The following is a 15,281-nucleotide window of genomic DNA, read 5'->3' as shown; positions in this document are numbered from 1 at the left end:
ATTAAACTCCCTTTTCTAAGAAAATGGATGGAGRCATTCAGGGGATGTGATGGAGGAGGGGMGGATGCCGAGGACTGAAACATGCTCAGCATTTCCTTACCTCATCATTTACTGTCCAGACCTCAGCCTCAGTCCCAGCTCCTCACAGGAACCTGTCCCCCTACCACTGGCTGATTAGTAAACATTCTTGCTGAGGAGTAGCATCTGTGAGACTAGTCCTTGCATTACTCACATGGTAATCGGRCCAAMAAACCCACAAGAAMWTTGGGAGGCATTTGATCCCTGGCCTATGGTAAYAATCATATCCAATTTTCAAGTGGACAAGGTTTGGATGYGTTCTGTRTTTCTGCYGTACTACTTCTYCCCTRACTGTTCATTTATTGGAGTTGGTGCTCCTGTATCTGTACTGCCAAACCTWAAACCAGTGCCATTTTACAGACAAGTTTACARCCTTTCACAGCCTTYGCAGCATGCAAGCTTGRAGCCTGTGTCCCTTTTGCCYAGAATAATTTAAATACAGGGACTAGTATTTCTGGTTTGTTACTCTCTGTAGAAGGAAGAAAATGTCCCAGCGCACCATGTGTTTTCAGTCATGGCCATTTTGATATTGGTGTTGTGGTCCTTGGAACTCTCAGGATAGTATTTACTGGTCTGTGACTGAAAGTGCTTTGCTTTTTAGTGGTTCTCCCATGGTACAGTTCAGTTTGGTGTGCTCGTTACAGAGTGTTGAGGGACTATACTGATAGTGTTGGTGGGCTGTGAGACTAAAAGAGGACTGGCTGTGTTTGCATGAACACAGAGCCTCCTCTGTGGTAGAGAGAAAGAGGGTCCCCTCAGACTGCTGCTCAGCCACCTCAGCATGGCACAGCCACAGCCGTTTACTCAGGACAGGCCTTTTTACTCTTTCACCGCCTCTTTTTAACCAACTCAACAAATCTGAATGGTTGGAAGTGCGCGCCTGAAGCCACAGTCTCCACCCAAATAGAGGTCCTCAGCTGTATGGTAATCAGGCCCAGCCAGGAAAATGGCAGCGTTCTTCCCTCGCCAGCACCCCCACGCCCCACCTCCTCCTCCAGACAAAGACTTGTTTGGACACCTGTTGAGAGCGCTGCAGAGATTAGCGTAGTGAGGAGGAGGGGGAGGGTTTGGGGGCAGCAGGGTTAACGGATGCCAAAAGTGACTTGGGATCACATTCCATAAGAAAAGGGGAAGATACCCCCCGCCCGTACTGGTTTCTCCTCCTCCTCCCCTAGTTCCCAGAAGAGAACCAGATAGCTGAGTGGGGAACATGTGGTAAACCCCAGCGAGCACAGCGATGGTGATGCAGCATGATGGGAGGGCCCTGTTTCACAACCAATATGGAGGGGAAAATAAGGAAATGGTCTGTCTTTGGAGTGGGTTTTGCCTTATATTGCTTCCAAATAGATCAGAGATAGATATATCTAGAAGAGGAAGAAGAACCCTCAGAACATAATGTGGCTAACCCAAGAGAGAAAAGCTATAGAAATGAAAAAAGAAAGAAGAGAGAGAAGGGGATAGGTTTACCATCACATACTGCATTCGTTATTATGAAGAGATTATACAGCAATACAAATGTGTGTTTGTGTTTCCCTTTTCCTGAATATGAATATGAATTATGCATTTTGTTATGGTGAAGTACAGCACCAAAGCACCCCCCAGTGTCAGAACTGAGGGACTTGGGAACCATCATTAGTTCTCAAAAACGGACTCCTGTACTGCAGCTCCACCTGTAGATCCTGCTTTTAATATGAGGAAATATGATTATTTAGCTCACCAGTAAGGTCAGGCATTGTGTTAAATTTGTCATGACAAGTGTTTAGAAAAACCTGTTGTGAAATCCAAGCCAAACATGCATTTTTACAAGTGTTTTCAATGGACAGTTTTCCACCAAGGTTCTCATCATCGGCTTGTAGACTACAAAATCTCCCTCAAAGCTCTGAGCCAGGCTCTGGAAGGTTGTTGTTTCTTTTTTGAACAGACAGCAACAGCATTCCGTTTGTGAAGGTCAGTCTAAAGTGAAGTTGAACAACAAAGTTCTCTTTCTATCTCTCTCTGCTTTTCAAGTGTGAGATATCTGAGTCATAAAAGCATTCTCTCTGGTCGAATAGAAATCATTCCTTTCCTGAGTGTACCTGGCTCATTCAGACCAGAACCCTTCCATACAGCTGAACGTGTACTGTTTCCCACTGACTCTGACTCTGACTCTGACTCTGACCTTCTCTCTCTCGCTCTCTCTCTCTCTCTGTGTTCCGACAGGGTGGTTCTCACCGGGATGAGGCTGGCAGTTTAATCAACAGTCACGGAGGGCCGCCGAGCGTGGGCTCCATGTCCAACATGTCCAGCATGTCCACCGCTGAACTCAACCACCAAGTGGAAACCTTCAGAGGTATGACATGACACACTCCCAACTTCAGCCATGACCATCCCATCTCTGCACTACACACTGCACACTGCACTAAAATAACTACATGTGAAATGTCTGTTGGCTGWAAATGATCGGAGATTCCATTTGAACTGACTCTCTACCTTTATGTCTGCGTGTTGCAGGTCTGGCTGCAGGTCTGGCTGGTCAGGTGGCTGCAGCCCTGGAGCTGAAGGTAGAGAACCAGGACAGAGACGACATGCATGATGGCCACTCCTCCGACGACCTCGGCTCCGGAGACGAAAGCGACAAGAGRGACATCAAGACTCCCAGAGGAGGCACWCGGACAAGGTAAATAAACCTAACAACCACAAACATKMATCTTTMTGACCTTCTGTCTAAAACATKSAGTGCCYTTAGAATGTCCCTWAAYYTCCCTGGAGTCCAATCATGTGAATAGCCAAAAACAATCAGCCTCAGTCTTACTGTTGCGCCTCTGGGCCTCTCTCCCTCTGCAGCAGCATCAATGAGGATGATGACAACCTGAACCCAGAGCAGAAGGCTGAGCGGGAGCGCGAGAGGAGGATGGCCAACAATGCCCGCGAACGCCTGAGGGTGCGAGACATCAACGAGGCTTTCAAGGAGCTGGGCCGCATGGTTCAGCTGCACCTGAAGAGCGAGAAGCCCCAGACCAAGCTGCTCATCCTGCACCAGGCCGTGGCAGTCATACTGAGCCTGGAGCAACAAGTCAGAGGTCAGCATTCCTACACTCTCACTTATAACACACAAGAGTTATAACACCACTTATGAAGAGTTATAACACCTCTTATGAAGAGTAATAACACAAGTAAATCTGTTTCTATACACGCAGAGCGGAATCTGAACCCCAAAGCAGCATGCCTTAAGAGGAGGGAAGAGGAGAAGGTGTCTGGCCATGGGATCTCTGGGGACCAGCAGGCCCACCATGGGGTCCACCCCGGCCTCACCGACACATCCAACCCCATGGGCCGACTCTGAGGAGCACACAGGTACAGTACAGTGGTACATCTCCATGGAGCACCAKCCACACACTCTCACTCTGTCAGTAATAGCTGTGATGAGATACTATATTACTTACTTTATGAAACATCAGATTTTGTGACTGAGTTATTCCTGTTTTTGCCCCTTCAGATCAAAATGATCCAGATCAATTCTGTAAGATAGAGATGGTGCCCTTGCTTCCCAATGGCAGACAGGACTCAGTTTGTGACACAAATTGGAGGCGACAGACCACTTGAAGCTAAACTCCAGACTAACGCAATCCTTAGATTGAAGAAAAGCCCAGTGTCCAGGTCCCTRTAATGACATCCAACACATTTCTGCCCACCAGAAAACTTCAGCACATATCACTGTCTGCAAGCAGCGTGTCGCATCTGAACAATCAGAGACTGTCGCGATCTCCTCCACCCTCCCATGTGGAAGTTTGCCTTGTGCCTAAACTGAATTGACGAATGCATTGTAATAGCAATTATGTTGGGTTTTTTGTATTATTTTTTTGTATTTATTATGTTACTGAGCTGTAAAGTCTATGTCTAAAGGGAAAGTTATGAATATGCTTTAAGAAGCCTGTGGCTTTTCAGTTGATCTACAGTTTGCCAGTGTCACTAGTATGGCCCAGCCCTAGCCAGTCTCGGGCTAGCCTGAGCTAAGATTAAGATACTCAGGCTCCTGAGAAAGATACAAATTAATATATTCAGAAATTTAAAGTGATCTTTAGGGCCCAACTAAAAATCAATTAGCGGTATTGAGTACTAAAAGACTTAAGCATCCCATTTATAAAAAATAACATATATTATTTATATTTATATTTTATTCATGCCGCAATGAACAGCATGTTTAAACCAAAACGACCTGCTCATCTGTCCGTTTGGTATAGCTCAGTCTTCATGTTACTGACATAATTAGAGGAAGAGGACTAGACATGAGTGGTGGGTATGAGCCCATTTAAATAGTGTTCCATACATACACTAGCCTGAACACTATAAACTCTGTGTCACAGGTGACAGAAGAATGGCAAACTCTAGTTTTCCTGAAAGGTCAACTACAGACTTATAAGGTGTTTATTCTCAGTAGTGAGCAGTTCAAATACAGAAAGCAAACCATTTACAAACCTTAGCATTCCCTGCATATTTCTTAGTGTCTTAACTCTGTCTCTTATACACATCTAGATGTGTATAAGAGACAGGCCTTGGTCATGCTCTTTGTAATCGCCTAGCGCTGTTTTATCAAAGATTGCTTAGTGAAAAAGTAGAATCAAAACGACGACCACAATATCACCTGGCCTGAATGAACTTTTCACGTAACTTTTTTTCTGTTAAAAATAACTAAACAAAAAAAAGTTAAAATAAACATTATTCAAAGTTATCAAAAGTTATATGTTTATTTGTAATTGTATACAAATCATTTCTCTAGGCTTCATAGTAAACATATGATGTCAAGCGTGTAATAGCAGAGAGGAGTTCTAAGTTATTTAGAATGGCTTTGTTTTGATCCAAGCAGTGAAGTTACTGGTGAAGGAAAGGGAAGGGGGAGCTTTAAGAGTTCACATGCTGTTAAACATCAGAAACAGTTGGTCCTTCAGATAGGTATAGTACAATGATGAACAAATGCAGTTTTGAGCAGATTTTTTTTATGTTTCAGGATGAAGAACAATGGTCACCACTTACATTTTTTATCTGTGTGCATGCTTTACTTTCTTTAAAAAAAAAAGTATTTTGGTCTTAATTCCTGGTTTTTATTCCATTTGTTTCCTTGTATACTGTCTTCCATTATTATCCACCTTTAAGACAAGGCTGCCACATCCAGAGACAAGTAGCCTCTTCTGTGAAAATTAAGTAATAGAAGGAAGGATGTCATTGAAAACCACCCCAAGGAGTTTATAAAAAATATTTTTGATTTTACAATCATTTTCTTTTTGTGATTAACTTGGAAACATATTGTCGTGTTTTCTCTGACTGCATGTGGCCTTGTTCATCATTTCAATATTCATGAGCTTGTATTCATGTTGCTGGCAGACTCTGATTGAGGTTATAATGTATGTCACTGCCTGCTCTCTCATTTCCCCCGTAATTTTCTAATGTTCTGCTGTCTGTCTCTTTGCTCCTATGTTAGACTTTTCTGTATTCCCAGATGATTTTCCTCATATAATATATGAAAAAAGAACAAAAATAAGATTAAAAAAACATTTGGCTTATTTTTCACTGTAGTTAGTCTTTTATACAATAATATTGTAAGAACATTTCTTGAATTCTAAATATTACTCTTTCTAGATTTTTTTAATCGAAAGTTTTGAGTAAAAAGTTTCTTACTTTATTTTACTATATTAGATAGTAAAATGCACGGTTATTTACCATAACCTGTCCATTATTATCCGAAACGTACAAATAGCATCCGAAAACATAGTAGGATTGTAGATCGCAGTCTAGTACATTGAGGTATTGTACAAGCTCAAATTTCATGAAGGTGTGGGCTCCATCTTCATCTTCAGTCTCTATTGTTGGTGGATAAAAGATGTGTACTTGTGTCCAAAAATTTTAGGTATTGTTGATGCACATCAAAAACCAGCAACAAGAAATGTAACTATCTGTCTCTGTAACAGAAAACACAACATGTAAATAACATTTATGTAGCAATAAATGTGCCATCTTTTTTAACACAATTGTATGTGGATTTATTTCCTTCTTTGGACGTCATCTTTATTTCACTGTTTCTCCACCTTTAATTTTTCAGTTATTTCCATTCAATTTAGAATTGTGTGATTGTTTTATGAAATGACGTGCTGGTGGTGCATTTGGTTGAGCTCAATACAAGTACAGTACCATGATGTGTTCACTCAAGTGAGCTACTGACGCAACAACCCTTCCCTGGTTTYCCCCSTCAGAWGACTTTTCTACAGTGGATCTWGGCCAAATGAGGAACTCTGTGCAAGAGTGTGTTTTATAGTATGTTACTAATTTTTAAAACAATATCAGTGGACCATTGTAGTCTGTATGGAATATATGTTTCTATTTTTAATAAAGTGTGATAGCAGCATACATTTAGTCTCATTTTTCAAAAGGCTGTTAACTTTTTGAATTTAATTTTATGCTCACTTACAGAATAACTTAGAGGGTATTACTTTTGTATTAAGTATTAAGGCATCACAAAATAATAGACAACACATTTTGTTAAATTCAGCTGCTGTGTGCGTTGTTTACAAGTATGAAATAAAATAAAAACGCCACATTTGTCATTCACAAATAAGAACTTAAAAGGTGCCCATTGCATTTAAACAGAATGTCAACAGGCATGCAGGTCAGTGGTASACATGCAAACATGAGGATATTTGCATGGACATTTGCAGAAGCATAGTGTTGGCTGTCCACTCCTAACGAGGAAGTAATCTGCACATATTTGTGTTGTGACATCAGTCAGCCCTCCTTGTCCAAWTATAAGACAGATTTAAATCCCAGAAGTTGTCTCAGTGACCCACCACATCTGCAGAGCATTATCCTTTTGTATGTGAGATTGTGAGACAATTCCTCACGGTATCCTGACAGGCCAGATCCAAGTTCAGAGCACTGACAGAGGTGACAGACAAGAGAAGAGGCTGACTGCTGTAAAGTCTGTGGCTAGCTTAAGTTATGCACTGTAAATTATGACTGTCATCTTTTAAAACACAGCATTTAATCTGGAATCAAAAGTTACGTATATCCCCACTTCCCCTGTTGTGTGTGTGTGTGTGTGTGCGTGTGAGTGTGTGTTTCTGCCTGTGTGCGTGGGTGTATTTATTCCTTCCTGCTCTTATCATGCCCAGGGGTGTTTATTTGCGGTCACCTAGAGTCATGGGCATGTTTTATATAAGAGTGGGACCACCTTGTTTGAAGGCTGACTTCCTGTGGCTCTGGCTGCCTGTGAGTGAGCCATGGTGGGCCTGCTGACAGATGAGTCTTGGCTCATGTCTCTGGAGCCAAACCAAAGGGCCTACTGCCACGCAGTGGATCCCAAGCCTATCTGTCTGTAGGTCTGTCTGTATTTCTGTCGGTCTGTGTTTGTTGATTGTTCCTTCCCACAGAATGATCTGTCATCACTCCTCTTTTATTATTAAGTATCTCTAGCTCAGTACATTTTCTTTTCTAAACCCAGATTGCTTTCGCAATTGACAATTTCCCCTCTTACGTAAAAAACATGTTACATAAAAACATCAGCCACTCCATCACAAGAGTCAAACTTGACCGCGACCTGACTGTATAGCCATTGTGTTCCATTGCCATTCTAGAACGCCTCCAGTTTCCCTCAGCCAGGGTCAGACAGCGCACTCTACTGAGCATGCTTGGAGGTCCCAGCTGCTGCACCTCGGAGGAGAACAGAGCCCCTATTGTGCAGCACTGTAACACAACATAGCGCCAGAGAGTTGAGATTAAAGACACATTTACAGCCCACTCTCTCAGTCCTCTCACAGACACAGAAATGAAAACACAGTGGGCCACAACAAAGGGAGGGGAAACTAAGGAACAAATCAAATGTGGCTGATGCCCTTTGCTATCCTCTAAACAAAAGAACTGTGATTTTAACGTTTATTAAAGTCCTTGTGTGAGCCATTGAAATGCCTACTCTGTGCTACAACAAGGACTGAGGGCAATTGTTGGGGGGGTTTTCTTTCTCAAGGTTCAGAGCAACTAAAGAATGAGAATTATAAAAAACGTTATCATCATGCTTGGGAACTAGGTGTAAAAAATTATAGGAAGTATTGTAATAGAAATATTCAAATATCTGTTATTATACTGTAATAACTCTGTAATGTGTTTTTTTATAGCACTGGAATGTTCACAAAAATCACAAAGTCAACACTGCTAATTTGGGAGGTTTCTTGTAGGTCGGCCTTCATACCTTATAAAAGTGCTGTATAACAGTGTATAACAGCAGCCTTATACCCAGAGTAATCACTAGGCAAATTGCATAGAGGTAAGTGATTATCCACTAGATGACGCTATTGGTCTTAAAAATAGATGAGAAAATTGGGAGTGGTCCACACAGTACAGTGAATCCATATGCTTCAGTAAACATAAATGATCTGCGTACAAATAATAATAATAAAAAAACAACAACCAAAAAAACAAGTTCAACTATTAATTGCGGACTTTTCAGTTATATTTTCTTTGGTAGCTTTATTATAACCACAAATCCCTAGTTGGGCTAATGGAAAATCCAATAACTGGGCCTGAAGGATTTTGTAAAATAGCTCACCAACATTTTCATTTATGATTAATGTTGATGATATAGTACGTGATGGACCCTGCCATATGACGTGTTCCATACAGTATACATTTACATTTTAATTCACAAATTGCAATCAACATCAATATGGGCTATTCATACTGAAATCAGCATGATGGACTTTAGCTGGGCCTAACTATTTTTATTTTTTAAATTGTATTTAACTAGGCAAGTCAGTTAAGAACAAATTATTATTTTCAATGACGGCCTACTAAACTGTTGCAACTGTGGCTCACAACAGAGTATCTTCGAAACTGATAAAGGGATACTTTGTCAAACAGGTTGATTGACAAAAATTTGAGAGTGTTCAGGTTGGCATTGTCAATCTGTTCCTAGGTCAGTGTTTTGAGGTTTAGTGTTTGGCAGTAGGGCTTGACATGGGCGGATTTACAGAGTTCTTAGCAGGGGGCGGGGTATTGCAGAGCTTCAGGCGTCTCTAAACTGAACTGACTCAGTAAACATGACCTGCAACAAATAGATTTTGAACAATTCCGTGGAGTATGCCACTTAAACGTTTGGCAACAACTAATACGCGATTATTTTTCGTAAAGCGCAGCTGGTAAGTGACAAGTTTCCCTTCTTGCACTTTCTGTTACAGTAGTCATTGAATGCGTCATAGCGTGGGAACTTTAGGTTACTGACTGGGCAGTTGCCGCTTTAAGCACAAATGCAGATAAATTGTTTACTTGTTTAAAATAATAATCATAGAGAAAACTACATTAAAAAATCGTGTTATTTCATGTTAATGTAAATAAGAAGTTAAACCACCTGTTGTACCCTAAACTAAAGCATCAGTATAAACTTTTGAAAAYTTTGCTCATCTTGCCCTGTTCCAATTAAATTATCAGTGCAAAGCAATTTTTTACACAATCATTCTATTAAGTCAATAGATATTAAAGAGGAATATGTTTGTATACAATTTATTTGTATAAATTACTTTCAGTATGTATTTAGAATTTGAAGAATTGTTGTAAACTAAATGAATCTATTCAGCATTCAAAAATGATTTTTAATCAAACATGTTACACATTCTTTAATATCATATACCACATTCTGTAATATGAATAGATTCATTCATGTATTCAGTATGCAAAAATGATTAAAGTCATGCATGGCTATATTTACCCAAGAGCAAATTCCTTGGAATAAAATGTCTGCCTCTTTTCTCCTGGTATTCCATTACTTTCTGTTATTTACTTGGTATGAATGCATGGGATATACATGTCATAACATGCTATAAGTAACTGATATTCTTCCATAAATAATCTGTTTAAGGGATTTAGAATTATGAATTGCATAATATTTCTAAGACTTAATAGCTCTCCCTGGAATATGAATACACTCAATCTGTCATGAGTACAGTAATAATATCAAATCTGCCATGAATGTAACTCTTTTGTATTCAGTTTTTAATCTGGAATCAAGGCAGTGTCCTAATGTGCTCTCCTATAGTTGTCTTTTACAGGCCTGAATGGTGTATTGTGATAACAACACACCCCCAGGATGTAGAGAACCAGTCAGTGCATTGCACATGTAGATTATTCTCCTTTTTTTCTGTTCTCAATGTTTCCCTGGAAAGATCAAAGGCAGGGCCTTGACATCCTAACCCACTCTCAGCACTGACCTTTGGTCTGAGGTGTAGGGGGACCGTGGCGAGGGTAGTGCTCTAGTTATGGATCGCAGAGGAGCAGGGGGGAGAAGTTGGCTCAGCAAGTGTTTCCTCCCTTGCAAAGAGTAACACAATGAGAGGAAAAGAGCTGCACTCACACCTCACAGCCCTTGTGTTGTTGGATACATGTGATACTTGGAGTGAAAGAGGCTATTGTGTCGTCTTCTGCTGTTTTCTGTCCTTCACAGTGCCTTTCCTTTTGGATAAGGGGCTAACTTGGCCTCATTGTTCTTCCTTCCAATCAATGGCTGGAAAGTATGAGGTTCTGTCCTCTGAGTATTAATAGAATCAGGAAGAGCCTGCTGCGTCGCTTCTATTCTCCTTGTCACATCTGATATTAACATGCTGGTTCAGTTCTGTAGAGCACTAGACAACACTCGTTTTCAGTTTGAAAGAGAGTTTTCCTCAAAGGCCTTGCGGGCATGTCTGTGCATCTGTGCAAAGTGACATTATCTGCTGTCACCTTTGTTTCCTAATCATAGCCCTCCCATCCCTATCACAATTTGTCCTGCTATTGTAACACCAGGCCATTCATGACATTCATCTATGCATTTGTTTGTTTGGGGGTGGAATAGGACATTATCAGCTGAGCCTACAGGTCTCTGATAAGAGCCCATTGTCTATACAAACACATGGTGCCCACTGATGTCTGTGATGCTGTGTGTCGCTGCTGGCCTTCCTGTTAGCTGATACAGACCTGTTTCTTAGGGTCAAATGRCCCTATGCTCTGTCCTCAGCTTCAGACTACACACTACTTGTAATCTGGCAGATAATTCACAAAYATATGTCTTTACTCAGAAGACACTCAGATACTTGAGTCAAAGAACTTGATCTCTACTTTATCTGTGTGTTATAATGTGAATACCCAATAGTATCAAGGTGGTCTAAATATTCAGTTACTTGTGTATATTTTGGGCAAGTATAGTAGAAACAGTTGAACCTATCAGCACAGGTTCCTGTCTTCAGTGGTGTAGTGCCTCTCTTAATGCTGTGGTGTTAAGTGGGGTTGATGACAATGGCCCTGCTGTAGGTCTATTACCCTGCTCCTCCCATGGTACACTGTTATACCAACCAGGGCCCTCTACACTGTTACACCAACCAGGGCCCTCTACACTGTTACACCAACCAGGGCCCTCTACACTGTGTGTAGAGGCCCTCTACACCTCTACACACACACACACACACACACACACACACACACACACACACACACACACACATTCACTAGCAAAGACATTCAAGAAGGTTACTGTATACCGTCCCCATACCTCAAAATTTGATTTGATTTGATTTAGGCTACGGCTACGCATAGTTATAGGATTTCCAGGTGTAGTGTGACATATCGTTGGAGTCTGTCGCTATGCTGTAATACCAGTTTTTAATGTTAGGCCATTAGACCTGAATACACCTTTATGTGCAGTAAATATTCATTCACACCATGTATATAATTATTCACTTATGCCTGTTAGTAACAGCCTATTACAGCGGATTAAGATGCCAGTTAGTAACCTGCTTGTTATGGTTTCRTATACAGTACCTGGTCATATTTGCCCTTCAAAAGAGTGTAGGAATTGTTGACTCACTGTTTTTCAAGTTCAGTGTGTTGATAAAGACTGGGCTCTCTTATGTTATTTTAGGGCAGTGCAGTGCCTCACTCCTTCATTGGCAGGAAAAGGGAGTACCAAGTCAGTTGCACAACTGAATGCATTGCACCGCATTTAACCCAACCTCTCTGAATCAGAGAGGTGCAGGGGGCTGCCTTAATCGGCGTCATCGGCACCCGGGGAGCAGTTGTTGTTGTTTTTGGGGGTTAACTGCCTTGCTCAAGGGCAGAATGGAAGATTTTTCCACCTTGCTGGCTCAGGATTCAAACCATCAACCTTTCGGTTACTGGCCCAATGCTCTTAACTGCTAGGCAACCTGTGGTGGAGCTGAACAGTTAGGGTGCTCTCTGTGGAACCACTCTCTAGACACAGAGACCATTATGTACAGAAAAAAGGAAAATTAGACCAGATGACATAATCAAATGTTGTGAGGCTTTAACTCTCATTAGCAGGCCATGGAGCAGTGAAACATTTGCTGACGTTATTAAATCTGATGGCATCTCATTTCAGACTAAACCAGATTATGCCCTTTTTTTACAGAGGTGGGCCTGATCCAGGGAGAGGGATTTATTATCTTGCTGCATTCCTGATGGAGTCGTACAGAGTCAATCAGCCGGCCCGCTCTTCCAGGCCTCACAATGGAGCTGGCTCCTATGGCCTCAGCATTAGGGTCCAGGGGATTGATGGACACCCGTACGTGGTGCTGAACAACCAGGACCGTGGGTCCAACTCCTATACAGATCCTAATAGTAACGGCTACAATGACACACAGGGATCCTTTATTGACAACTACCATGAGTATGACTTCAAAGAAAGCAGGGAGGCTGTTTCTGACAGCCCCTTTGTTGAGTACAGGTCCCAGAAACAGATGCAGTTTGGGGGCTCTCACAATGGAGTCACAGAGCAGGGGAAGAAGCCAGCGTCCACCCTGCTGAACTTCCAGAGGCACCCAGAGATCCTCAAGCCTTATGACCCAGAGAACAACACCTTGAACCTGGACGGTAACCACAGCATGCCTTCCCGGCCGATGTCCCTGGCGGAGACTGGGAGCACCTACCAGGGCTCTTCTCCCAGATCCACCTCCCCAGTAGTCGCCCATGCCAGGTCATCCAGCCTGGGTCATAGGAGGAGTCCTGCCCTGCAGGAGAGAACACAGCCTCAGCCCAAGCCCCAGCCCCAGCCAGCCCCCTCTAAGCCTCAAACCAAACTAGTCCAGTCTCAATCCAAGCCTCAAGCCCAGCTGGCTCAGCCACAGTCTAAGMCTCAGAYCCAGGTGGCCCAGCCCCAGTCCAAACYCAAGTCTCAGCACCTGTCCAAACCCCAACCCCAGTCTCTGCCACAATCCAAACCCCMGTCTCCWCCCCAGTCTCAGTCTCCACCCCAGYCCCAGCTGCCCCAACGYGTCCCCATACCCCAGCCCTATGCTGTGTCCAGCCCTCCCAGTGAGCAGACCAAGGCTTCCTGCCAGTCCGCCAGCTCCATTAACAGTGCCAACTCTAGCCTGGAGCGCAGCCGCCATGAGCCAGACATCCTCCCCCTACGCAGAGTTGACTCCAGCGGCCCCGTGCTGCAGTCCTCGTCCCGCTCCCGCCACTCCTCTACCTCCTCTACCGACCAGCTGGAGGCGCTGTACGCAGATACCATCAACCGCCACCAGAACCGACGCTACATYCCCTTCCAACCCGGCACRGGCCGAGACATYGACACAGGCTCCATCCCCGGCGTGGAYGAGCTCATCGRCAAGTTTGACGGTAAGGATGGTGGTCACCAGCGACGGGGCAGGGCGGGCCGCAGGAACAGGATYAAYCCAGAGGACAGGAAGCGCTCTAGGAGTGTGGACAGCGCCCTTCCCTTTAGCCTCCRGGGAGAGTCGGAATACATGGATGAGTTTAGCAAGAACCAGGGGAGGTCCACGGAGCACGTCCTCCGCCCCTCACARCTGTATCTGCAGAAGRTGTCTGGGAGTAAAGACTCCTGGGTGACAGCGGTGGAGGGGAAGCCAAGTGCCAAAGCTWCGGCCTGTGGTAGCAGTGCTCCAGGCTCCCCTCAGAGCATGACCTCTAAAGCAGCAGGCTCCATCCAGGGGTATAAGGYGGTGCTAAATCGCTCCTCTACGTTACCCCTGGACAGTACAGATGCTGAGGATGGTCAATCTTCACCAAGCACAAAGATTTTAACAAGTGTGGCTACAACCTCKCTATCCAWGCCTTCCTCTAACTTKGGCAAGAAGCCTAGTGCAGAKWTGGATGTGCAGGTAAACAATACATTATTTATGATTACAGTTAGGTTAGTTGTTTAACAAATCATTCTCTATTACTACRTARCTGCATGTGAAAKTATCTGTCAGAACTCTGATGGCTCTCTGYTTATTTCCTCTTGCATCCAGGTGACACCTGATCTTTTGAAAGGTCAGCAGGAGCTTTCACAACAAACACATGAAGAGACGGCAAAACAGATTTTGTTTAATTACCTCAAGGATGGGTGAGTTTTTACTTCACTGATGTAATGTTCCTGGTTCGCTTTTTATTGCACAACAATTTCCAGTTTTACAGCAATGTCCATTAAATCTAAAGGGTATTAATGTTAGATATTTTGTATGAATTGGTAATATATTAATACACTAGTAGGCAACATGATGATGCCATGAGTATCACTTTCACTATGCAGTGGGCAGTAAACTGCACAGTTTAAACATAACATGTGCCAAGTTACACTCTTAAAGCTGCAATATGTAATTTTTTGGGCTACCCAAATTTACATAGAAATTCACATAGAAATATGTGTTATAGCGCTGTCATTCTCATTAAAAGCAAGTCTAAGCAGTGGTAGATCTGTTCTATGTGAGCTATTTCTATGCTTCCCATTCTTAAGTTTTGTTTTTGCCTTTTTTACTTTCGGTTTTGTACACCAGCTTCAAACATCTGAAAGTACAATATTTTTGGTTATGAACAAGATAGATAGTACATTGATTCTATACAGTATACTTGCTTCTTTTGCCACATAAACTGAAATTAAGCAAACTATTAAACATTTTGCAAACAGGAAATAGAGGAACAATTTCTACATAGTGCATTTTTAAGTAATGCACCATTTGAAGAAAAAAGCCCCATGGGAGCACTTAAACGTTTTTTATCTGAGTCTGACTGTTTGTGATAAAAGTGAAGGAATTTATACTCCCATTCAGTCTCCACCTCCATATCTAAGCTGTGGTCGATGCAGCTGCTTAGTGGTGTTCGTTCCTCTTCCCAGTTCTATTTCTCCCTGTCTCTCTCTCCCTCTCTACTGAGGAATGTAGGGGATCAACCCTGCTCTGCTTATCACCTGATTCTTG

General features: G+C 42.7%; 2 protein-coding genes across 2 annotated transcripts in view; both read left to right on the top strand.

Annotated features, from left to right (window-relative positions):
• The window catches only part of tcf12 (transcription factor 12), a 29,883-nt gene extending 23,429 nt beyond the window's left edge, over positions 1-6,454 (top strand). The window contains 5 exon segments of the mRNA XM_070445430.1: positions 2,278-2,407; positions 2,569-2,734; positions 2,902-3,137; positions 3,255-3,411; positions 3,554-6,454. Coding sequence (XP_070301531.1) covers positions 2,278-2,407; positions 2,569-2,734; positions 2,902-3,137; positions 3,255-3,400 — 678 coding nt within the window. The 3' untranslated portion in view covers positions 3,401-3,411; positions 3,554-6,454.
• A 2,633-nt stretch (positions 6,455-9,087) lies between these two features.
• The window catches only part of LOC111969390 (cingulin-like protein 1), a 43,572-nt gene continuing 37,378 nt past the window's right edge, over positions 9,088-15,281 (top strand). Inside the window, 3 exon segments of the mRNA XM_023995492.2 lie at positions 9,088-9,236; positions 12,491-14,204; positions 14,337-14,431. Coding sequence (XP_023851260.2) covers positions 12,540-14,204; positions 14,337-14,431 — 1,760 coding nt within the window. The 5' untranslated portion in view covers positions 9,088-9,236; positions 12,491-12,539.

The sequence above is a fragment of the Salvelinus sp. IW2-2015 genome, linkage group LG10, assembly GCF_002910315.2.
Source record: "Salvelinus sp. IW2-2015 linkage group LG10, ASM291031v2, whole genome shotgun sequence".
Taxonomy (NCBI): Eukaryota; Metazoa; Chordata; class Actinopteri; order Salmoniformes; family Salmonidae; genus Salvelinus; species Salvelinus sp. IW2-2015.
This window is presented reverse-complemented; position numbering and strand designations above follow the sequence as displayed.